The following is a 25,073-nucleotide window of genomic DNA, read 5'->3' as shown; positions in this document are numbered from 1 at the left end:
GGGCGCAGGTTAGATCCCTCGTCAGAGAATGAAGGTCTCACTTGCTATGGGGAGGAGGAAAAAAAAATGTTTTAAAGAAATGGAAGCAACAGTCTAAGAGTAGAAATGGCTAAATTCAGTGAGGTCACTCATGTGAAGGAATGCCCTGAAGCTGTCAAGATGGAATGAAGACTAGCCTGATCCTACAAACCACCTAAGAGCTTGCTAAAACAAGAGTCTCTGGTCTCACCTTCAATCTGCTGACTCCCAATCTCCATACCAGCCTGAACATCATCCATCCATCCATCTATTAATATCATCCATCCATTCATCATCCATCCATCTATTAATATCATCCATCCATTGATCTATCCATCATCCATTGATGTATCCATCCATCCATCTATCTATCCATTTATCCATCCATCCATCAATCCATCTATTAATATCATCCATCCATCCATCCATCTCTCTCTCTATCCACCGATCCACCTATATACCTATTAGTCAGTCTACCTCTCTCCGGCTATTTGATCACCATCTGTCGCTCTTGACCTGCATTTCATGACTACAATAGACACATAAACATTTGTTTTCAGTAAGAACCCCAGAAGACTCCAACATCAGGATGTGTAAAACATGCTGTGCTAAAGACTGTGTGTGGTTCTCACCAACTGCTCAATTAAATCACTTCATTGTTAAAATTCTGAATCTTTTGGCAGCTCCCCAAAAAGTTAAAAAGTTAAATGTCCTAGGTATTTACCCAAGAGATCTGAAAACAGGTGATCGGTAAAACATGTGTCCATGAATGTTCATAGCAGCATTATTCCCTGTAGCTAACAGGTGGGGGAAAAAAACAAAAGTCCATCAACAGGTAAATGGATAAACAAAACATCTGTTCATACAATGGAATATCATTCAGCCCTGAAAAGGAGTACTGCCACATGCTTCAATACGGAGGAACCTTGGAAATACTGCGCTCAATGAGAAAGTGAGACAGCAAAGACCATATAGTGTGATTCAATTATGTGAAATGTCCAGAACAGGCAGATCCATAGAGGCAGAAAGCAGCTTAGTTGTTGTCAGGGTCTGTGGGGAGTCATGGCTAACAGGTACGGGGCTTGCTCTGGGGATGATGAAATGTTCTGGAGTCAGTGGTGTTGATTGCACAAATCTGGGATTGTACTAAATGTGCACTTTTAAGATGATTAAAATGCATAGGTAGGTGGTTATAACAGAAAGATCTGGGGGGAAACGCAGTCAGCCTTAGCAGAGGTTACCCTGGGGAGGGGACAAGAGGTGACAATAAAAAGAGACTTTGGCCTGATTTGTGGTGTTTTACTGCTTTGCAAGGTGGGTCGTCCGTAAAGTTCTTGCGTTATCAAAAGGAATCTTCCAAATAGGGTGCCTGGTCTTGAGGCCATTCAGAGGGAGGGTTGGGGGTGCCGCACCCTCTTCCTCCCCTAAGAAATCCCAGGCCCCCTCCACCCTTTCAACTGCCCAGGCCAAGCCCACTGCCAGTTGCCCCCTCCCCCAGCCACTCCCATCAGGAGTCTGTCTTCAGTGAGGGTGGGAACAGCAATCCCAGACATCACAGGAGCCCCTCCCCACCCCACCCCCCACCCCCCACCCCCCACCCCACCCCACCCCCCCCCCTTTGCGGGGCCATATTAATAGGTGACCCATTTATCTGGGGGCCAGTGCCCCTCACCCCCCTCCCACCCCATCCATCAATCTAGTAACACAAACAGCAGGCAGAACAGGCCCAGCTTTTAAAGGTACATTTGCAAAAGCCTTTGATGCCTTATCTCCAGCCCCTCCCAGTGCAGGGATAAAAGCCCAGGAGAGCACCTCACCGGGCCAGGGTTTTGCCTCCAACTATCCAGGGAGGCAGGGCTGGGGGCCTGGAGCCCTGCTTCTACAGCCCCAGTCCCTGGGTATCAGAGGAAGGCCGCCTGGTGCAGAGGACCTCCAGGCTGGGCTCTAGGACCTGCCCTGAATCCCTGCTCTCCTGCCTGCCAGCTCCAGCCTCGAACTGAAGTGGAAGACTGAGGGCCCTGGAGTAGCCCCTGAGCTCTGACACCAGCCACAGTCTCCTGCACAACATGCCCTTTGAGAGATGGGTGACCACCTGGTTAGGTCACCCCATACCCAGCTCCTGGCTCCCTGGGGCATCAACTCTGAATGAATGCATGCGCGATGCCAAGACACCATCTCATCTTATCCTCACATCCACCCTGCCAAGTGGGCATCCTCGTCTCTGGGGTACAGTCGAGGACACTGATGCTCAGAGTGCTCCCGAGCACCTGATTCTGACAGCCAGAAGTCTCCTAAGCAGGAGAGACCTGTTTGCATCAGGGTCCCAACCATGTGTGCACCCAGAGCTTAGGACTGAGCCCTGTAGATGCCCAAATGAATACGTGAGTGAATGAGTCTGTGGATGACTGGGAAGCAGTGGGTATCTGCCACCCCCAGACCCTCCTTTGGATGCCCCTTCCTTAGGTCAGGATGCACCTTTCCCTGCCCTTGCCCTCCACCCATGACCCCAGAGGTAGAGAAGCTTTGCGTAGTGCTCCTGGAAGTTGCTGGCCTGCCGAGTGGTGCCTGCACCTGAATCCTGGCCATCTGAGGCTCTGATGGCCGCTCAGTCCCAACACACTGAGAGGGGTGTCCCAGACCTTACAGGGCATTTTCCTGTACTTTCATATCCACTGAGCTGGTCCAGCTTTCCCAGGCAGGTCCTTGGTGATGGCCAGTCAGATGAACAGGGAAACTGAGGGTTGAACCAGTTCCCCCAGGGGATCAGGGACAGCTGAGTTCAAGATCCAGGGCTTGATCTGCCCAACAGAGTAAGGGAGACTCCAGGCTGGGGAAGGGGAACTGTCCCTGAGCTCCCAGGCCCTGCTCTGACCTCATGGGCTCTGCTCACTCCAGGTGCACTCTCTAGCCACGTGGTTTCTCCCTCCTGCTCCCACCCAATGTCACCCTCTGACCTTTCAGTGGATGCCTCCTGCTCTGCACTCCCTCTAAAGGCCCCCTCAGTCAGCTAAGTCACAAACTCATGGCTGACTCTTTGCAACCCCATGGACTGCAGCACGCCAGGCTTCCCTGTCCATCACAAACTCCCAGAGCTTGCTCAAACTCATGTCCATCCAGTTGGTGATGCCATCCAACCATCTCATCCTCTGTCATCCCCTTCTCTCCCTGCCTTCAATCTTTCCCAGCATCAGGGTTTTTTCCAATGAGTTAGTTCTTCATATCAGGTGGCCAAAGTATTGGAGCTTCAGCTTTAGCATCAGTCCTTCCACTGAATATTCAGGACTGATTTCCTTTAGGATTGACTGGTTGGATCTCTTTGCAGTCCAAGGGACTCTCAAGAGTCTTCTCCAGCACCACAGTTCAAAAGCATCAGTTCTTCGGCACTCAGCTTTCTTTACAGCCCAACTCTCACATCCATACATGACTACTGGAAAAACCATAGCCTTGACTAGAAGGACCTTTGTCAGCAAAATAATGTCTCTGATTTTTAATTTTTAAAGGTTATAGCCTTTCTTCCAAGGAGCAAGTGTCTTTTAATTTCATGGCTGCAGTCACCACCTGCAGTGATTTTGGAGCCCACAAAATAGTCTATCACTGTTTCCATTGTTTCCCCATCTATTTGCCAGGAAGTGATGGGACCATGATCTTAGTTTTTGGAACATTCAGTTTTAAGCCAACTTTTTCACTCTCCTTTTTCACTTTCATCAAGAGGCTCTTTAGTTTCTCTTCGCTTTCTGCCGTAAGGGTGGTGTCATCTGCATATCTGAGGTTATTGATATTTCTCCCCACAATCTTAATTCCAGTTTGTGCTTCATCCAGCCCGGATGATGTACTCTGATACATTGCATGATGTATGATGTATTTCGCATGATGTACTCTGAATACAAGTTAAATAAGCAGGGTGACAATATACAGCCTTGTAGTACTCCTTTCCCAATTTGGAACCAGTCTGTTGTTCCACGTCCAGTTCTAACTTGCTTCCTGAACTGTATACAGATTTCTCAGGAGGCAGGTAAGGTGGTCTGGTATTCCCATCTCTTTAAGAATGTTTCACAGTTTGTTGTGATCCACACAATCAAAGGCTTTGGCGTAGTCTATAAAGCAGAAGTAGATGTTTTTCTGGAATTCTCTTGCTTTTTCTATGATCCAATGGATGTTGGCAATTTGACCTCTTGTTCCTCTGCCTCTCCTAAATCCAGCTTGGACATCTGGAAGTTCTTGGTTCACATACGGTTGAAGTCTAGCTTGGAGAATTTTGAGCATTACTATGCTAGCATATGAGATGAGTAAAATTGTGCAGTAATTTGAACATTCTTTGGCATTGCCCTTATTTGGGATTGGAATGAAAACTGACTTTTTCCAGTCCTGTGGCCACTGCTGAGTTTTCCAAATTTGCTGGCATATTGAGTGCAGCACTTTCATATCATTATCTTTTAGGATTTGAAATAGCTCAACTGGAATTCCATCACCTCCACTAGCTTTGTTGGTAGTGATGCTTCATAAGGCCCACTTGACTTTGCATTCCAGGATGTCTGGCTCTAGGTGAGTCATCACACCATTGCAGTTATCTGGGTCATTAAGATCTTTTTTGTATAATTCTTTGGTGTATTCTTGTCACCTCTTCTTAATATCTTCTGTCTCTGTTAAGTCCATACCGTTTCTGTTCTTTGTTGTGTCCATCTTTGCATGAAATATTCCCTTGGTGTATCTAATTTTCTTGAAGATATCTCTAGTCTTTCCCTTTCTATTATTTCCCTCTATTTCTTTGCAGTGATCCCTTAGAAAGGCTTTCTTATCCTTCCTTGCTATTCTTTGGAATTCTTCATGCAGATGGATATATCTTTCCTTTTCTCCTTTGCCCCCTCAGTTCAGTTCAGTTCAGTTCAACCACTCAGTCGTGTCCGACTCTTTGTGACCCCATGAACTGCAGCACACCAGGCCACCATGTCCATCACCAACTCCCGGAGTCTATTCCAATCCGTGTCCATTGAGTCGGTGATGCCATCCAGCCATCTCATCGTCTGTCGTCCCCTTCTCCTCCTGCACTCAATCTTTCCCAGCATCAGGGTCTTTTCAAATGAATCAGCTCTTCACATCAGGTGGCCAAAGTATTGGAGCTTCAGTTTCACTATCAGTCCTTCCAGTGAACACCCAGGACTGATATCCTTTAGGATGGACTGGTTGGATCTCCTTGCTGTCCAAGGAACTCTCAAGAAACTTCTCCAACACCACAGTTCAAAGCATCAATTCTTCAGTGCTCAGCTTCTTTATAGTACAACTCTCACATCCATACATGACCACTGGAAAAACCATAGCCTTGACTAGACGGACCTTTGCCCCCTCACCCTGTTACGAACCGTCCTTCACTTCCTGTTCCCCACAGCTCCAGCACCTGCTCATGTGACCAGGGTGATGGGATGTCACCAGGGTCTGCTCACAGTGGGGCTCTGCAAGTGGTGCTCTGTGACCTGCCAGGTGGGGTCCTAGACTGTATGTCTCCCTCTACTCTGCACCTGGCTGGTCCCACTGCTCCAACCAATGTGGCACAATTAACACCCAGCCTACAGTGGTGCTCTGTGACCTGCCAGGTGGGGTCCTAGACTGTATGTCTCCCTCTACTCTGCACCTGGCTGGTCCCACTGCTCCCACCAATGTGGCACAATTAATACAGGAACAAATGTCTTATGATCAGTGTCCACACGTGTCTGGAACAAAGAGAGGGAGCCTGAATAAAGCTGTGCCCCGCCATCACCCCTGGCCCCAGGATTACTGGTCCCCGCACAATGCGACAGCAAGCTCAGCCGTTGTCACCTGGGAGCAGCCGGCTGATCTGGCCCCTAGCCTGGCTGGACAGTGGAGTCTTATTTTCTTTGGGAATGGGGGTGGGGAGGTACGGGGCTGGGAGAACAGCAAGCATGCATGTCCTGGAGAGCATTTCAGCTTTCTCGAAATCAACTTTATCCTTATTAAACTAAACATGCTCTGATTATCCATACCATCTAGCAATCATGCTCCTTCTATTTACCCAAAGAAGTTGAAAGTTGTGTCCACACCAAAACCTGCACATGGATGTTTACAGCAGCCATATTCATAATTGCCTCAGGTTGGATGCAATCAAGATGTCCTTCAGCAGGTGATGGACAAACAAACTGTGACGCATGCAGACGGCGGAGTATTGAATGATCAGTTGAATGGCAGGAGAAAGTAATGAGCTATCAAGTCATGGAAAGACATTGAGGAATATAAGTGAGTTTTACGAAGTGAAAGAAGGCAATCTGAGAAGGCTGCAGACTGTGTGATTCCAGCTCTGTGACACTCTGGGAAAGGCAGAACTATGGAGGCAGTGAAAAGATCGGGGTGGCCGGGGGGTGGGGGGAGGGAGGGATGAATAGGTGGAGCACAGAGGATTTTTAGGGCAGTGAAAATACTCTGTATGATGCTATAATGGTGGATACATGTCATGATACGTTTGTCCAAACGCAAAGAATGTACAACACAACAGTCAGCCCTGATGTGAACTGTGGACCCTGAGTGGTGATGACGTGTCATTGCAGGTTCATCAGTTGTAACAAATGCACCATCTGGTGGGGGGTTTGGATAACGGGGGTGGCGGGGTGGGGGCAGCATAGGGGGCATACAGGGAATCTCTGTGTTTCCTTTTCATTTTGTTGTGAACCTAAAACTACTCTAGTGTATTAATTTTAAAAAAATTTTATTGGGGTATAATTTGCATAAAACAAAATTCACACTTTTAAAGTGTAAGTTGATGGGTTTTGCCAAACAGGCACTCCCCTGTAATACCAACCACCACAATGCCATACAGAATATGCTGTCACCCTAGGAAGTTTCTGCCACCCTTTGTTCACCCGACCCCAGACCCTGGCAGCTTCCCACTGCCTCTGGATGTTCCCTCTTCGAACGCTGTTGTCTTGGAGTCTGCTGGCGTCCCCTCCTGAGCCGCCCTCCCCCAGCAGGATGCCTGACATTCACTGCATCGCTGGGGTGTCAGAGGTCTTCTGCTCCCAAAGAGGTGTGGATGGCTTGTGGATGGTTCATCCACGCACCCATCAAGGCACAGTGCGTTGCTAGACATGGAGACAGTGCTGCAGGCACCTCGGATCCCTGGGCTGTGGGACAGCTCTGAATTTCCCTTTATGGGGAACTAGAGCTTTTGTTCAACTACTAACACGGTCCAGTTGGAGCCCATGCCCAATCCTCTGACAAGCACAGTGAGTACCTCCCAGGGCAGACCCTGGTCCAGCCGCCATCATGAAGCCAGCTTTCACAAGGCCGTGGCTCAGAGAGGTGGGGTGACTGGCCCAAGGTGAGCCAGCTCTCCAGGGGCAGAGCTGGGGTTCAAACCTGGCTGAGGTGGGGGGAGGGGGGCAGGGCTCAATTAGGCTGACCCTGGCTGCTTTGAGGGTCAGCCCTGCCCCTGCCTCTGCCCTCCCCATGGGGACACCCAGACACAAGTACACAAAGCCAAAGCCACACAGCTCCGCCTCACATCCACAACCCCAACCTTGAACACAGCACACCGCTTACACAACAAGAGCACACCAAACACGTGAATAGACAAGCTGAGGGGTGAGTGCACACATGCACACGGGCCCCACAGGCCAGGCTGTGCCACGCTTCCCATGTCCACCCCTTGTGCAGGGCACATGCCAAGGGCCCCACACCATGCAGACACCTCCCCCAGGGGCCCAGCCAGGAGGCATCTGCAAAGCTCCCGGCAGGGTAGAGCCTGGGGGTGCCCATCAGACCACTGCTCCCCTGAGAGCCTGGGGTGGGGGTGGGGAGCAGCCAGCAGGGGCCTCACCAGGGAGCAGGAAGTGCCTCCTGGGACCTCACCAGGGCAGCTGGCCTGGAGCCCGGGTCCTCCCCCATGGAGCCCTGAGCACTCCTTGGGGTTCCCTCAGGTACCCCAAGGAAGGGCTCCTGTGCAGAGTTGGGGGTAGGAATTTGGGTGTAGCTTAAGAGGGGTCAGGGTGAGGGAGTACAGGGTGGGGGCTTGTGGAGGAAGCAGGGGGAGCTGAGGGGGAAGAGTAGGGGGTGGCAGCTGCGGCCCGCGGGCCAGCTCTTTTCTGCATGAGTGCAGCCAGTATCGCGAACGGAGGACAAACACGGAAAACCACAATGCCCAGCTCCTCCTGTGCCCACGGTGGTGGCCCCTGGCCCAGCCCCATAGGGCACCCCAGGCTGCCCTGAGACCCTAGACGCCCACCCGCCCAGGCCACCTGCCTGTTCTCTTCTGGGGGCTGGAGGGGCCATTGAAAAGCAAGGACCCCAACCCAGCAGGGCCACTGCCAACCCCACATCTAGATTCCATCTCTAGAGCTCCAATAGAGGCAGGCCCGTGGTCATCATCCCCAGTTTACAGACAAGGAAACTGAGGCAGAACGGCTCAGCCCACGGGAGCCAGGGGAGAGGCTCGCTGCTCTCCTCCACCCTGAGGCGACAATGATCCTTCCTCCCCCAGCTCCCCGGCAATCTGCCCCTGCCCTGCCCCTCACGTCCACTTCCAGACCCTGGATTCTCCTTGCTAACTGCGCGGCTCCAGCCAGAGGCCCAGGCCATGCGGAGATCATGGAGGAACAATCCTCTCTCTGTGAGGGTCAGACCCGACCCGTTCTGCCACTTTCTGTGCGATGGCAGAACCCGTTGGGCGGCTTTGGGCCGGCTCTGCCTCCTCTCTGCTCCTGGCCGGGGGAATCGAAAACCTGTCAAGCGGGTTTGGCCAAAATTATGTCTTGTTCCCAAGCAAGTTCATAGTGCTGGCTTCCATCTCTCAGGCGGGAGCTTCCCGGAGCAGAGCGGAGGTCCCCGGAGGTCGATGCAGACACGGGGCCATGTGAGTACCTGGGGGCCCCAGGGCCCCAGCGGCTTCAGTAGTTGGGGGCAGGGGAAGGGGCACAAGATCTGGGGTCACTGTGGGGTGCTAGCTACCATGCGGAGACCCAGCCCCTTCATGGGGTCTGGAGGAAGGGCCAGGGCAGGGTGGTGGCTGCAGCCCCTGCTCTGGGGCTCACAGTCCAGGGTACTGAGTGGGAGCACAGGCCACAGCGAGCTTCCTGGGCAGACGGGCTTGGGGAGCCAAGGCTGGGAAGGCTGGGGTTGGCACTGCTGTGCTGGGAAGTCCCTGGGTCTTCTGGGGACACTGGGAACAGGCCGGGGGCCTGGCACTTCATCCTGGTCCGGCCTCACGACCCGGATCCTCAGACAGGCTGCAGCTGGGGAATGAGGGGTGGAGCATGGTGCAGCCGGCCACGGCTCCCTTTCGGGCACTGTAGGACATCAGCTGCCCTCGGTTCGGTGTCCCCTGGGAAGCAGTGACAAAAGGCTCCCAGGCCTCGGTCCTGCTCAGCCTCCCCCGCCAGGCCTCAGGGAGGCGGCTGAGAAGTCTCAGTGACCCTGGGCTGGCCCATCCTTGAGGAATCAGGTTGCAGAGCCCGCTGTTACCCGAGCCACCAGCGACACCTCGGCCTTGCTGAGCGAGTGCACGCCTGCCTTGTGCCTCTGTGCATGTGTGCACACGCACATGTGATACTCGAGTATGTGCGCACATGTGCACGCAGCTTTCCCCCATCCTGCGCTGTGCCGCATGCACAGTGCAGGGAGTGCACGCATGTGCACACGTCTCTCTGTTGTGCAGTAGTTGTTGGGATGTTGTTAGGATACTGTTGTGTCTGCACGTGTGGGCATCACATATGTATGCACATGTGTCATTGGTCTATGTGTCTGGCGATGCTAGAAATCATCCAGGCAGTGGCACCTGTCAGGACCTGCCATCTGAACTGGCCCAGGAGGTCGCAGGAGGCTGCACTGGCCATGTCCCTTGCGAGCTGGTGACTGTGGAATAGTGCCATCTCTCAGAGCCATAGATCCTTCATCTGCAAAGTGAGGGCTGTCATGGCCACTCCACTGGCAACGTGAGCCCAGGCACTGACTACATGAGACGTTCCTGCCAGACGCCTGGATGTGGGCTCTGGCAGGCTGGCCCCTGACCACCTGCAGTCAATGGGCACTGGATGCCTGCCACGTGGAGGAGACCCGGCAGCCCAAGGTGGTGCAGACTCCTCAGTCTCCAGGAGCTGGGCCAGGGCACTGCCGTCATTTTGTGGCCCGGGACACTGAGACACAGTGGGAGAGAGACTCAGCGAAGGTGACCGGAGAAGGGGCTTCTCCCTCACCACGTGGTCGGTAGGGAGCCACCACCGGAACCTCTGACCTGCTTCATACCTGTCCCTGAATCTGTGGAATGGGACAGTGAGTGCCAGAAGGCAGGGCGAGCCCCAATCACATCTGTGGGCTGAGCCAGGGACAAGCAGGTGCTCCATAAAGACCTGTGTGGAGGATATGGAAAGGGCTTGGACGGTGTGCCCAGCCTCGTGAGGCCCCTGGTGATGGGCAGGTGGAGCAGCCCTGGATCACTCTGGGACATGGTAGGGGACCTGCTGTAAATGCCACACAGCGCATAGAGCCCTGGCCCGGTACTCGGCTGAGCGGATGCTCAGGGAACAAGGGCCACCGCTATGGTTATTGCTGCACCATTGTCATCATGTTACTTGTAGATGGGTGGATGGATCAATGGCAGCACAGGCGCAGAACTGGGGGCCTGGGGCTCCTGGACCCGAGGGCATGCTGGAGAAGAGGCCCCAACAAGAGAAAGTGGCCAGGGCCCTGCTGGCCGGCCCAGGAACCGAGCAAGAACCTCACCACCAAGGCTTTGCAGCTCAGTGGGCAGCACCCAGACCAGGGCCACAGCTGGGGCTCTGGTGGCCTTCTCTGTACATGGTGGCAGGGGCATTTCCCTGAGACAGGGCCACGAAGACCCAGTGGTCCCTGAGTGTCCATGCAGGGCACAAGTATGTGTCATCATTGCTGGCATCTGAGACTCTGCTCTGAATTCAGGGGCTTTCTTGTCCTCCTGTAGAGGGCCTTGGTGGCACTTGAACTTGGGCTCCTATTAGGAGCCCTGCTGGACCCCTGGGGCTGCCTGCAGGGGGAGCTGCTTATGGTGGATGCAGGGTCTCCATCTGCAGTTAGCTGAGTGCCTGCCAGGCCCTGGGCTGAATATACACATCACCTGGAAGGCATCGTCTGGACACACGTACTTGGTGGGACATACCCACAACAACCTGAGATGGCGGCGCAGTTACCTCAGATGAGGGACTCAGGCTCTGGGGACACACTAGTCCCATCCACAGAGGCTCCAGGCAGGCCAGGGCGCACTGCGCAGGCTGACCTTGCCCAGGTGAGAGGCAGGTGCACAGGGTCACCAATGTGCCTGACCCCTGCCTTGCCCTGCAACTTGCAGCTTCTGGGGCTCCACCCAGCAGAGACCTTCCAGCCTGGGCGTCCAGAGCACGAGTAGGAGTGACGCTGGGCTCTTGAAGAGCAGCCCTCAGGCCTCTGCCTCCAGCATCCCCCACCCCCCGCAGTGGGCAACTTGGGCCACCCTCTCCAGTGCCCAGGGCCCCCAGGCCCAGAGGCAGCAGCCAAGACTCCACCCTATAACCTGCTCCCTCCTCCTCCTGGCACCACTGTAGCCCCCACCCCAGGCCTGGGGGGAGCCCTCCTGCCTTGAGTTCCCTGAGCCCCTCAGTGGCTCTCAGCACACCTGGCAAACACCAGGGAGGCCCCCAGGGAGGGCTGGCCCACCGTCCTCGGGCCGAGACCACATGCACCTTTTAAAGATAATTTCATTATGTTCATTTACTTGTTTTTGTATGCACTGGGCCTTTGCTGCTACACAGGCTTTTCTCTAGTTTTGGCAAATGGGGCTGCTCTCTAGATGTGATGTGCAAGCTTTTCATTGCAGTGGCTTCTCTTGTTGAGGAGCACAGGCTGTAGGCAAGCAGGCTTCAGTAGTTGCAGCTCCCAGGCTCTAGAGCACAGACTCAATAGTGTGGCTTAGTTGCTCCACGGCATGTGGGATCTTCCTGGACCAGGGCTCAAACTCGTGTCTCCTGCACTGGCAGGCAGATTCTTATGCACTGAGCTACCAGGAAAGCCCCCACATGCACTTTTATAGCCGAGGTTCTTCCTACCCACAACCACCAAATTCCTATCAGCTGGGGACCCACCTCCTCATCTTCCACTGCTGTCTTGGACCCACCCCGCCCCCCTGCACTCTGAGGGTGGGGTCTGGGTCAAGGGCTGCCCCAGGAGACTGACTGTCCTCCTTGCCAAATGCCCCCTGTCACCTGCCGGCCCAGGGGAGCCACACCACCCCCATGGCACTGTCACCAGGGGCTGGACAGCCCTGGTCATCCCTGGGAGATGTGGGGCTCCCAGCAGAACACACCCTCCAGCTGTGCTGCCCCTGCCTGGCCCCGAGTCTGTGTCCATGCTGCCCCCTGCCCATCAGAGACCCCAGAGGGACAGCCAGGTGGGGCCTTTGGGCGGTTTGGAATAGAGAGGAGCCTGGGGTACCCGGACAGAAGGAGAGTGTGTCTGGGCCTTTACCCACCTGGCTCCACACCACAGTGCTGTCATCAGGAACAATGTCGGCCTCTCACTTGGACCTGCGCCCATCTGCAGAGCCTCTCCTGGGCCTGGGGCACCGCAGGCTCTCAGGGGCGGCTCCTTCACGGGCGCTGGCTCAGCCCACGGCCCATGGTAGACGCTGATGGGGAAGAACGGCTTGTCAGGCAGGTCTGGGTGGAATTTCAGGCACAGTGGCTTGGCCCTCCCCATCTGGCCCACCTCCCCCTGCAGGGAACCTGAGCTGAGGAGAGCTCCTCCCATAGTCCCGTCTCCCACCACAAGATGAAGATGGGAGAGCCAGCAGAGCAGGGCCACCTGGAGCGCATCCCGGGTCCACAGCGGGCAAGGACACATCCTCAGCCTCAGGGAGAAGTCAAGCCCTGACTCCCACTTCCCACTGGGCAGCCAGGGAGCATGCCTTGATGTCTTTGGGCCTCAGCTTCCCCATCTGGAAAGTGGGCTCCTTGCAGTGTGGTCAGGCTTAGATGAGCTCAGGAAGTGGGGCCGGACTACCATGTACAGCCTACTACAGCTCTGGTCTCCCCCACCCTCTGCAATTCAGCATCTTGTCCGCTAACCTGCCAGGACATCCCTCTGGCCCCCAGCCTCAAGGAAGGGGACCCCACCAAGCTCCTCTCATTCCCAGAGCCCTCACCCACCCAACACACAGCCAGTAAGCAGGGACCTCCCCCCTTTCCCTGGCCATCTCTTGGGAGTGTCCCAGAGGCCAGGCAGGTCTAAAATGAGTTTGGAGAGCCCCACCTTCCTGTCACTCAGTCCGTCCAGCACATCCCTGCCTGTGGGCTCTGGTGGCCACTGTGAGACACAGGACCGTTCTCTTTCCTCTTGCTGGGCCTGGGGTTTGAGGACCCAGCTGAGAGCCAGCCTCCCTGTCAGGTCCCTTGGAAGCTCCAGGACAGTGCTTGCCCCGGCCTGGCTTCTCTTGGGGTCACAGGTCCTAACCCCCTCAGTTGGTGATTCCACAGGCAGGGTGCCCGCCACCCAGCTTCGGAGAGCCCAGAGCAGCTGTGCCTCTTCCATACTTCCTGTGCATGAATTCTGCAATGCGCTGCCTTCCCAGATCTGGACCCTACTCTGCAGTGTCTCGGAACCAAACCATAACGGCCCTGGATTGTCATCACTCCTGCCACCACTAGACACTACCAGCAGGCACTGGAGGCTTTCCAGTTTGGGGATTACTGATGCAAACACTCCGTCTCTGAAATGCAAACGAGGCCACACCCCTCCTTCAGTGAGGAGTGGGGGCGGGGGCTTCTTGTGGCCTCGGGCAAAGTCGAAGGGGTCTTTGGGCAGAGGTTTCCAGGGTTTGTGAAGAGGCCCTCCTAGGGGTGGTGGAGCACTGCACTGGTTGGTGGTGGCCTGGGCCCAGGCAGGCTCTGTAAAGGAGGGAAGGTGAGGTTCTGGGCACGTGCAGATGCAAACCCAGGGGACCCCAGGGCTCCTCGGGCTGAGAACAAGGAGGACCAGAGGGGCTGCCTCCCCCTGGCCTGGAGGTGATGATGGCACGGGTCTGGGCTGGTGGCATCGCTGCTGACCTAGCTTTGAGCTGTGGGTCTGACTCCCACTGGGTGACAGACAGTGCCACAGAGCAATGGTGGCCTGTGGTACCCACCACCAGAGGTGTGCCACGAGGACTGAGGAGCTCTTACCCGGAGGAGGGTGGTGACTGGCACCACAGTGAGGAACCTGCCGCTGGACTGAGCCCCAGGCTCACTCCCAGCTCCGAGCTGGACCCTGTGGGACCCTGAGGCATAGTCACCAGGCCCACTGGACGGGCCCCATGGCCACTACCAGAGGGAAGAAAGGGCTGCTCAGAGGGGCCAGAGCTCATGGCAGGCACACAACGGGCAAGGTTATCCAGCTCCCAGCTTGGATTCTCAATCCCACAACCTTTTAAGTTTTAGCAAACGCTTCATGGAAGTGAAACACAGGCAGCAAAAAGGGCCCAGGCCATGAGGGGCGGCTAAGTGGACTTCTGCCAGTGCACGGTCACCAGTTCCTACAGAGAAAATAGCCAGCCAACCCCCGAAGCCCCCACCGTGGCCCCACGGGGCCATCCATGCCACTGCGGGCACCTGGACCCTCCTGAGAGAGCTTTCCCATTGGCTGAACACACCCTGACTTACTGACCCGCCAGCTGTCGGCCGGCATGGGCGTCTCCAGTCTGGGGCTTCATCACAGGTCACGTGCGCCCTCATGGCCCCAGCACCAAGTGGGACCTAGTCCCCTCAGGCCAACTGCTTTGCTGTGAAGACTGGATTAGGGAGTTGAGATGAAGTGAGAGTGTCCCATCCCTACAGGAGGGACATATATTCCCCCCTCAGGTGTGGACATGACCCAGTGGGTGGTCACAAGACAGGACTCCCACATCTACCTCCTGCACCCTGCAGCCCACAGACCCCTCCTGAGTCAATGTGACTGTCCCATGGCTTCCTGCTCCACAGGCTGGAAACAGAGGGGCAGTAGAGGCCGAGGGGCCGTCCCCACACCTGGAGCCCAGAGGACCCAGGGCCAGGGCCACAGGAGCCATGGAGAGCTTCACAGAGTCACTAAACAGACTGAAGGAAATCCATGAGAATGAGATCATGGGTGAGTACCTTGGGGAGGACAAAGTCTCAACCAGACAGTAGTCTAGGGGCCAAGGTTAGGCCAGGGGACTCCTACATGTTGCCTCCAATTCTCACCAAAACCAGGACCATGTCTTGCAAGCCCAGAAAAGGAGTCCTGACCCAGAGCTGCATAGTGGCCAGGCACCCAACCTTAGACCAACACCCAAGTGCAGCCTTGGAGGGGTGGCCCCCAAATGGTCAATTCACATCAAAGCAGAAATAAAAGACCAGCCTGGCCACAGAGAGCTGAGACACTATAGCCAAGACCACCCCCTTGCCCAAGGTGGGGGCCTCCATGTCCCCCAGAAGGGACGTCACCTACTTTCCTTGTAGGAATGGAGCCCAAGGCTCCGGAGGCTTCTCTGGAGTGTTCCGGGTGCCAAGCTAAAATCCCTCTGCCCCTTCCAGAACCCCAGGCTAAGCTCTACCCCGGCATGCATGTCTGTCCAATTTCCCCACCAGCAACAGGACTGCAGCCACCTGCTCCATTCACTCCCCCAGTGCCTGGACCAGACCCTCCCCTGACCTTTCTGAGAATCCTCACCTCCCCTCCCACATCAAAGGCCCAGAGACCCAGAGGGGCGGGGACTACTTGGGCTAGCCTAGGACCCAAGCCAGACCATGATGGGGAAGGGAGGAGGGGCTCTGCTGGGGTCTCCCTTGGGAGCCCATTGGCAGCACCCAAAAAGCATCCTTCCTGGGCCTTGTCTGGGTAACTGGAGACTCCCAGCATCCGGGAACCATCCCCAGCTGACACCAGAGCCAGAGACAAGGGAGGGGAGAGACTGGGCCCAGACTGGGGTCCCAGGCAGCCAAGAGACTGACCAGAAGCTGGCAGTAGGTGCAGACTGGGAGCCCTCCAAGGGGGTGACCTCAGGGAGTCAGTGCAGGGACTCAGGCAGGTGGCAGGCGTCTGGAGAGGGCTCTGCCAGACAACCAGGGACAGGAAACACCCCGGCTCCATGTAGAGATGGCAGCCCGGCTGGGCCTGACCTCTGCCCCTTTCCTCACTCCTCAGGCCTGCAGAACAAGCTTCTGGAACTGAACTCAGAGAGGTGCCGGTGAGTGAGGACAGACCTGGCCCAGGAGACTGGAAGGGCAGTGACTCCCCAGGGTTCATCTCCCCTCTTCCCCTGCAGCCCCAGGGCCCCGGCACTGCCACCAGCGGTGATTCAGGAGAAACTGAAGCTCAGCATAGGGGGTAGGGGGAGTCTGGTCCAAGGTCATGCCTCAGGGAGCTGGAGGAAGCGGGGCTGGAAAGTCCAAGCCCACCAGAGTGCATAGGGACCCTCCAAGGGGATGGGCAAGGAGCATCCACGCAGGGCACCTCTGGGACCGATAGCTATCAACAGGCGGACTCCACGTGAGTCCTGGAGATCCACAGGCAGACTCCCCAGGTCCCCACTTTACACAACACTGCCAGGTGGCACATGGACAAGACAGAGTCCTCAAGGCTGTACATGCTCACGCTTGGGCGAGCTGGCATTGCCCTTGTGAGGCCCCAAGTCTCAAGGAAGTCCTAGGCTGGTGGCCAGGGAGAGGCTAGTGGGTAATAGAGGGCTCTCTGGGTAGAGCAGACCCCCCACTTCAGATCGTCCCCCACAGGGATGCCCAGAGGGTAGAGGAGCTCTGTGCCAAGAACCACCAGCTCAGGGAGCAGCAGAAGGCGCTGAAGGAGAACCTACGGGCACTGGAGAACAGGTAGGGGCACCTCACACCCCACTCATGATGGGGGCAGGGGCGGAGGAAGACCAGAGCGTTCTGTGGAGGATAGTCTGGGCTCTGGAGTCAACTCAGCCACTGCAAGACTTCTCAGAGCCTTAAGTGAACTGGATTTTTCAGTGTTCCTTCCCAAACTCAATAGCATGTGGCGTGCTTAGCCCACGGGGTGGGCAACGCAGTGGGGAAAGGCAGGGCAGGTCCTGGGAGTGGGCGGGGGGTGCGGTATCCCAGGCCCTCCCTCTCAGAGCAGCCTCTCGCCATCGCTCCTCACCCCGTAGGCTGCGGGCTGGGCTGTGTGACCGCTGCATGGTCACCCAGGAGCTGGCCAGAAAGAAGCAGCAAGAGTTCGAGAGCTCCCTCCTCCAGAACCTGCAGCACGTCTTCCTCCTCAGTGAGCGCCCCCCTGCCCCGCGTCCTGCACCCCATCTTCCTGTGGGGGCCAGCGACCCCCACTTGCTCAGCCCAACAAGGGGTCTTGGGGAAAGGGTAGGAGGTGATCCAGGGCTGCACTGTCAGGAGGGACACCTGCACCCCAATTCAAAGATGGTGCAAAATCCCCCGCTAGCCCCCCACAGGCCACCTGGGGTCCCTGCCCTCTCATGGCCTCAGCTCCCTCCTTCTCAGGATAAGGAGGGTTCCGCAGAGACCTGAGTTCCATGAGTCCTGCTGATAAGCACAAGCCCCTTTCCTCTGGCTGGGGGGTCCCTAGGGGCTAGGGAGCACCATACCTTTTCACAGCCTCCAGGCTGGTGCTGCTCACTCAACATCCATCCACCCACTCAGGCAGCAAGCATCTATGGGGTGCCTGCTGTATGCCAGGCCCCAAGCCAAGTGCTGGAGTCCCAAATGGGCCAGGACAGGGGGACTCCCAGGGCTGTGAGAACCCCACTCGCCCTTCCCCTCCCCAAGTCCTTCCTAACTAGTGCCTTCTGCAGCCAATGAGCTGACGCGGCTGCAGGAGGAAAATGACGCCTTGAAGGAGGAAGTGAAGCGGCTTCAGGGCCCAGGGTGAGTGGGGGGAGCCCCAGGCACTTGTGCAGGGGGAGGGGTCCCACAGGCCAGCATCCTGGGACAGATAGCAACCTCCCCTGGTCTGCAGGCACAAGACCCCCCAGAAACGGAGCTGGGCCGCAGCACCCATAGCAGCTCTGGCACTTGGGCCACCCCCAGACATGGGTGTGAGCCCACAATGATGTCTTTCCTGGTCACCTGGGTCTCCCGCACAGGCGGCTTGGCCCCCAGGAGGGCACCCTGGCCTTTCTGATCGTCTCTGGGATGCTGCCCCCTCACCTGCCTCATATTTGCCTCCCACTGGGGACAGGCCCAAGACCCAGCTCAGGGAGGGCATCTCGGACCCCCCATCACCCTTGCTGCTCCCCTCCCTGGGCACCCAGAAGGCCGTCACTGAGAAACCACTGGGAGGCCACGAGGAGACAGAGGATGACCATGCAGGTGCAGGTCCATGGGAGAGGGGGGTGTGAGGGCAGGGGAGGCTGAGCAGCCTGGGACCAGGGAGCCCTAGGGCCAGGGGCTGAGCTGACTCCTCTCAGCAACCATCCTGCCCTCTGTTCCTTCTCCCACAGAAAGGCCAGGGGTGTACGGGACGTCTCCAATGGCCAAAATCTCCCCAAGTCCCAATCTTCCTGAGGCACGGACCCCAGACATGGTGAGGGTGAGGGACCCCGAACCCCTAAACCCACTCCTCCCTCTTCTTGGGCAGCCCGAGGAGGAGGCCAGAACTGCCAGCCCTGCTGTGTGCCATGCACATGGCACGTGCCTGTCCTTGTGCCAAGCAGGGAGTCCTGAGCTCCACGTGATGAGGGTGGAAGTGAGGCTGAGTGGGTGGGCGACCTGCCTAAGGTCGCACAGAGAAAAGGGCAGAAGGTAGCAGCTGAGCCCACCCAGGCTGACCCGCCTACCCCGTGCAGAACCCCCAGCGCATCTCCAACCAGCTGCACGGGACCATCGCTGTGGTGCGGCCTGGGTCCCAGGCCTGCTCCGCTGACCAGGGCTCCACCAATGGGATGCCCCCACTGCCGCCCACCAGAAGCAGCGCACCCAGCCCACCTGGTGAGCACAGCCTCCCTCTGGACAGGTGAGTGCCCACCCTCTGCCACCACCAGGAGCTGCCTCAGCTGGGCACCCAGTCTCCTCTTCTGGTCCCAGCTTTAATGCAGGGGCCAGCAGCAGGGAGTCCCTCCCTTTGTCCCTTCAGGAGACCTGCTCTCCCTGGCTTGGCTTCAACCTGCCTGCAGCATGGTTCCCACGTGGACATCTGAACGGCCAGGGCAGGGTGGGACAGAGATGGGAACTGGGCACCCCCTTTCATCATGGCCTGAGGAGAGTGAGGGTGGGGTTGTGGTGGGTGCCCAGGTGGGCAGGGTGCTCCAGGGGACTGGGCAGGCAGCTGACGCCCAGAAGGGGGAGAGGTCTTAGTGGCCAGGTTCCTCCTCTGACCCCCAGGCCCCAGTTCAACTCTGAAACCAGGCACCTGATTACCAGGGGCCTGGGCATTCCCCTCCCCACTGCCCACCGTGTCACGTGGGCACCCGCCTCACCCCCAGGGCCCCTAGTCCTCCCTGTGAAGTGGGGCTGACCATGTCCCACAATCACCAGGCTTCTCCTTGCCCCCAGCTTCCTGCAGGCCTCTCGGCCCTCTGCCAAGACCCGCGAGTCCCTGAAGCACTCCCTCCAAGCAGACCACCTCTGCCTCCTGAACCGCCACCTAACCCTGCACCTTGGCAGCCCCCCAGCCCCCGCCACAGCCCCCAGCGGCCCCCAGTCCCAGGGCCTCAAGGCTGGGAAGGCGGAGGCCTGGGAGGAGACTTCGGGCCTGCTGGGCCTGCCGGGAGCTCTGGGGAGCGTGCGGAACCCACGGCTGGAAGGCGCACTGCATATGCTCCTGGCCCAGCAGCTGCGGGCACAGGGCAAGGTGGGCAGTGCCCGGTTGAGGGGCCCTCGGGGGCCCAGAGGGACACGACCCTCCCCGCCAGCCGACTCGGACTCTGAGGGTCCTGAGGGCGAGGCGGCCGGGGCAGCCCTGCCCAGAGGGAGGCACACAGAGCCTGCAGGCCCAGGCAGCCCCCAGGGGAAGGAGGGCATGGCCACACAGGACTATGTCCCAGACAAGCCCCTGGACCTCTCAGAGAGGAGTCGGTGCCGGGCCAGTGCCCCCAAGCCTGCCAACCAGTCGGGGTCACTCAGCCCTCCACGGGTCTCCACGCCCAGCCCTGAGCCACCCCAGGGAGAGGGACCACCTGTCCAGCATGGAGCCCAGAGACTCAGCAATGGCACCCAGGAAGCCAGAGAGCCAGAGGCGGAAGAGCATCCATCTTCCCCGGTGAGGGACCAAGCCCCGTTCCTGGGCTCTGTGTGTCCCACCCAGGGAACCTGGGCCCTGGGCTGCCCTCTATTCTCTGCTCCACCAGCCAGTTGCCGAGGGAAAGCCTGCTGCCCAAGTCACAAGCCACGGGGAGCCAGCTGACCCTCCAGCCCCGCCCTGCCCAGGACCCCCACAGGCTGTGCCTGAGGCTGGGTGGGGGAGGGGAGGGAAGTTGCCTTACATGAGCTCAAGTCTCTTCCTTCTTTCCCTCCAGGAAGCCCCCTACTCTGCCCCAGGGCCCCACCTCAGCCTGCCCTCTCCAAGTGGACCAGGAGAGGAGAACAGAGGGAGGGCTAAACTTCCCCCCTACCCAGCAATGCCTGGTGGAGATGGCCACCCAGGTGAGGATGCGAACACAGGAAGTGTTCCATGGTAGAAGTGGAACCACAGTGAGCAGGGAGGGCCTGACCCAACAAACTCTGGTCTCAGAATTGGTTCCCCACCTCCAGACCCAGAGTGGAGCGAGGGGCCCAGGGAGGGCATGTTTCTGACCACAGGAAGTGAATGGAGAGCATCCTAGCAACTGGGGCTTCAGGGCAGGCGATGAGTTCCGTCACCCAGCAACCAAGCCAGGGGCACCCCAGTGGGTGGGGTCATTGCAGAAGTGTAGGGGACTTTGGGCTTGAACTCCACCCCAGGGCAGGTTACTCGGGCTGTCTGTGCCTCAGTTTCCCCAGCTTCAGAGGTGTTGCCACTGGTCCCAGCCTGGCAGGTTAGGGGCCTAGGCTTCTACTAGATGCCCAGGCCACCATCCTGGCCTGACCCACACCCTGCGTCCTGCAGAGCTCAGCAAAGTCCAAGGGCAACAGCCAGAGTCAGATGAGCTGGACGAGCCAGACACCTTGGACAGTGAGGTCAGTGCAGCCGCACACTGGAGTGGGGTGGTGGCACCCTGGCTGCCCCAGGCTTGGGGGGGTCCTCACCATGACCACAACCCCACCCCTCAGATGGGCCTGAGCACCGGGGCGGAGGCCACACAGAGCTTGCCAGGGGAGGGACCCAGGTGCAACTGCGACAAGGAATGTGGACGGGGCCCACAGAAGAGGAAGCGGGCCTCTGACCCCTGGAGCAAAGGTAGGCCCCCGGGTGGGGGCGGGGCAGTTGCAGCACCGATGCCCCCAACCTTTCTGGCTACTCGGAGCTGCTCCCAGAGCAGTCTTGTAAGAGGACCCGGGTCAGGCCTGGGCAGACCCCGAATTCACTTCTTCCTCGCTAGGCTGGCCCCTTCACCCCAAGCCTGTCTCCCTCTGGAAAGGAGGCAATATCATGGCTGATATGAGCCAGCAGTGGGACACAGGCAAGGACAGCTGTGTCATCTTCTGGGGAGCAGGGACATCCTGGGCCACGAACAGCCCCAGGCCTGGTGGTCCTAGACGCCCTCCCCTCTCACAGCCCCACCTGGAAGGGGGCAAGCTCGCCTGGACTGCCTTGTCCACTTTTAAGGAGGAGACCCAGCAGAGGGTGCTGCCTCCTGGGCATGGGTCTGTCTGTTCCCAATGCGGGGCTGGGGGCTGCTCTCCCGTTTGCCAAGGGTGGTGCCTGTGGGCTCCCCCTCCACCCAGGCTGAGGGTATAAGGACGGCTCCCACTTCCTGCTCTGGCCACAGTGGCAGCTCGGGCCAGGTCTCCAGGCACCCACAAGAGCCTTTGAACACCTGAGCTGATACTTCACGCTGCCTGGAGTTTGTCCAGGCAGGTCCGTGTTGCAGGCTGGGCCATGGCTGCCATATGCACCACTGTTGCCGGAAGGTGACTGCAGCCTGTGTTGGTCAGGTGAGCACTGGAGGAGGCCAGCATGCTGGTGTGACCTCACAGCACAGCTGGCTGGGCATTTTTGGAAGCCGTCCTGAAGGGCACGGTCCACAGGGGTGCACCACATCTGCCCCCACCTTCCACATGGAGTCAAGCCACCCCCTTGCCCGCCTACCCAGACCAAAGCAGGGGCTCCCCAGATGACATCCATACCCTCAGCACCTCACGGGTGATAAGTGAGAATAGCGCCCTTGTGTTGTGTGCTCATAGAGAGAGAAGCTCAAGGAGTGTCCAGTCGTTACTGCCTTTGGGCCTCGTGGGCCTGCCCGGGGATCAGCCATCACTGTCTCACAGATGGGAAAGTAGGGGCTCAAGGTGGGGTAACTTGCCCAGGGTCACAGAGGTGGTACATGGGGTCAGGATGCCAACCTGATCCATCTGACCCAGAACCAGAGCTGGTTCCGCATCAGAGGCATGCCTGAAGCCCAGCATTGTGCAGGTCTCACCTGCAAGGGTGCCAGGAACATATGTCCCTTTTCTGTGACCCCAGAGGCAGGCCCATGGAAGCACCTGCCAACATCCCAGGTGTTCTGAGAACATTTCCCTGTGAACTCAGCTTATCCAGATGCCCCAGACCCTCTGCAAGGTCGCAGGGGAGGCCCCAGGGCAGGGCGGATTCCAGGGTCACACGCCTTCTACCAAATTCCCAAGGTTCCCCTCCAATCAGGCCGCCCTGTCCAGCATCTGCTGCCATCAGGAACAGGTCGACTGCCAGTGTGGACTCCTGTGTTCCCAGAAACTGTCCATGAGGCCCTGGGCAAAAGCCCAGTGTCCCCATAAGAGAGGACACTCAAGGTTGCTACCGTGCCTCCCAGCTTAATCTTGGTCCACTTCCCACAGCCTCCAAGAAGCCGACCTGAGGAAGGAGGAACCAGGGAACCAGGAGTCCCTCAGCCAGCACCAGCACCTGGGAAAAGACCAGGGCATCCCAACCTGCCCAGTCATGTACCCCACCCGATTGATTGCCCGCAGCCAGCACAGCCCCCACCACCAGCCAAGCAGACGACCCTGGGAACGGGGTAGTGGACTGGGTCCTGCCACATCCACGGGGGTGTGAAGGCCAAGACGACTGGTCTTTTGAAACCCTCCATCTCAGAAACAATCTTACCCACCACTCTCACCCCAGTATCTGCTCCCTTGTGGGGAGCAGGGTCCTGGGAGACCGGGATGGCTCAGGCTCCAGCCGAGCCCCACAACCAGCCCTGCTGTGCACGGGCAGGCCTTCCTGGGCAGTGCCCCTCCTCCCACCAACCCAGACTTGACTAGTACCCTGGACCCAGGGGCTGCATGCCTCCCTATCCATTCCAGATGGGGTGTCAAGCTCCAAGCAGTGGTCTCGGGCGACCCCTTGCGGGGTCCCACAAGTGTACTGCCTGGTGAGGGCTCAGAAGGCCGGCAGGTGGCAGTGCAGTGCCTCTGCAGAGAGGGGGGTCCCAGGGCACGGGGAGAATAAAGTGTAAGGAAGGATGACGTGTGCAGCTGGCAGGGTTGGGGTTCAGCCGGGCCTCCACTTTCCCCAGGCGGGTGACTCTTGAGTGTCCAGGGATGGGGAGTGTGAAGGGCAGGATCCAAACCAGCCCTGTGTGCTGAGCCTCTGGGGAGGGCTGCAGGAACAGAATGTGCGCCAGGCGCAGACTCCCTCCTCACTGACACCTCCGTGTCCCTGGCCCCACAACCGCCACTGAACCGTCAGCCCTCTGCACAACCACAGGGCAGCTCCCCCAGGACACTGCCCCGCATAGAACCAGGAAGACCGTGTTCTGCCCCTGGCCCTGCTATCTCTGCAGCAACCTCAAAGCTTAACATGGTGCCAGTTGGTAGAAGAGAGACCACCCCAGAGCCCAGCCCCATTACTCAGCAGCAGACAGCATGGTTTTGGAGCTGAGGGTCAACAACCAGATGACAGCCATCCCCCTTTATCTTCCTCATCTGACATCAGTGTAACTATTAGCCACTAGCTTGTGAGTCCTGCCACGTCCACCTGCCAGGGCCCTCCTACTAGAACAGCAGGCCAGCGGGGCCCTAATCCATCAATATTGACCCCGGCTTCTCCTTGCTAACAGATAGAAACTTGTGTGCCATGTGTGGCATATTGCGTGGGGAGCATTCACAGAGCTGTGTGGCAAATTTCATGGCGAGTGCCCAGTCTCCAGCCTCCAGGTAGACCCAGCACGGGTTGATGTTCCCTGGCTGAGCCACTCAGCCCTGACAATACCCTGAGGTCGCAGTTGCTGTCCCTACTTGAAGGATGAGTAAACCTACAGGCAGAAAGCTGGACAGAGCAGGCCAGTGCCATACAGGTGGCTATACGACCCTGCCCTGCAAGACACAGGTGGGCTCCTGAGCATAAAGCCACTGGCTCTGGACTCTGGGCCAGGAACAGAAGGCCTGGTACCCCACAGACTCAAGGTCACTTTGCTGCTAAGGGACGGAAGTGCAGGACTTTGCCTGAGGCTGAAGCTCCAGCATCTCCCTGCCTGCCACACCAGGCAGGTGCCTTCTCCCCTTGGGCCTGCGGTCTTCAGTCGCTGGAGGAGACCAGGTGGCATCGACAGTCATTCTTGGAGCTCCTCGAGGGGCCGCCCAGACGTCTGATGGCAGGTGCCACAGCTCCAGTTCTGCACCTCAGCCCCACACCCCCGCAAAGACACACACCCTGAGAGGGGAAGTGGAGCCTAAAGATAGGCTCGACGGAGGCTGACCACGAACGCCGCAGTCCAACAAAAGGAATAGGGTACTGGAGCTCCGGGGCCGCGACTTCTGAGCCGGGGACTCGAACCCGCGGAGACGCCGCCACTCGCCCCGAGTCAGGCCTCGAGGGCCCAGCCGCAGGGAGACTCGCGGCTCCTAGATCCCCAGGGCAGCATGAGAACCGCCTCTAGGACCCAGGGGAGCGCCCCGCCTCGGCGCCGCGCTGGCCAATAGGAGGGCGCGATGGAGGTATATTTGCATGCGGGTGCGCCCCGGCCAATCGGCGGCGGGCCCGGGCGCGTGCGCGAGCGGGCGGGCGGCGGGCGG

The 25,073-nt window shown here is 58.1% G+C and overlaps 1 protein-coding gene across 2 annotated transcripts; it reads left to right on the top strand.

The window, feature by feature from the left end:
* The first annotated feature begins 8,770 nt into the window (after positions 1–8,770).
* On the top strand, positions 8,771–23,522 carry RBBP8NL (RBBP8 N-terminal like). 2 transcript variants are annotated; one of them, XM_055433743.2, is made up of 14 exons: positions 8,771–8,872; positions 14,976–15,120; positions 16,159–16,201; positions 16,746–16,841; positions 17,141–17,253; positions 17,798–17,870; positions 18,184–18,314; positions 18,446–18,528; positions 18,791–18,957; positions 19,497–20,202; positions 20,459–20,585; positions 21,028–21,098; positions 21,192–21,318; positions 22,896–23,522. In XM_055433743.2, exons 1-14 carry the CDS (start codon positions 8,855–8,857, stop codon positions 22,913–22,915), a joined length of 1,920 nt encoding a protein of 639 aa, XP_055289718.2. In that variant the 5' UTR covers positions 8,771–8,854; the 3' UTR covers positions 22,916–23,522. The 2 variants fall into 2 exon arrangements, with proteins under 2 accessions (XP_055289718.2, XP_055289710.2); XM_055433735.2 differs by having other exon boundaries at positions 18,446–18,534.
* The last annotated feature ends 1,551 nt before the right edge of the window (positions 23,523–25,073 follow it).

This window comes from Moschus berezovskii, chromosome 15 (assembly GCF_049115385.1).
Source record: "Moschus berezovskii isolate FMDL1 chromosome 15, NW_MosBer_1.0, whole genome shotgun sequence".
Taxonomy (NCBI): Eukaryota; Metazoa; Chordata; class Mammalia; order Artiodactyla; family Moschidae; genus Moschus; species Moschus berezovskii.
Note: the sequence above shows the minus strand (reverse complement) of the source record. Positions and strands in the feature narration are given on the sequence as shown.

Bases quoted from the DNA above. Each gene is read 5' to 3' on its own strand.
- RBBP8NL (XM_055433735.2), top strand. The intron at 16,202-16,745 runs GTGAGTGAGGAC...CGTCCCCCACAG, and splicing joins CTGAACTCAGAGAGGTGCCG to GGATGCCCAGAGGGTAGAGG. The intron at 21,099-21,191 runs GTCAGTGCAGCC...CCCACCCCTCAG, and splicing joins CAGACACCTTGGACAGTGAG to ATGGGCCTGAGCACCGGGGC.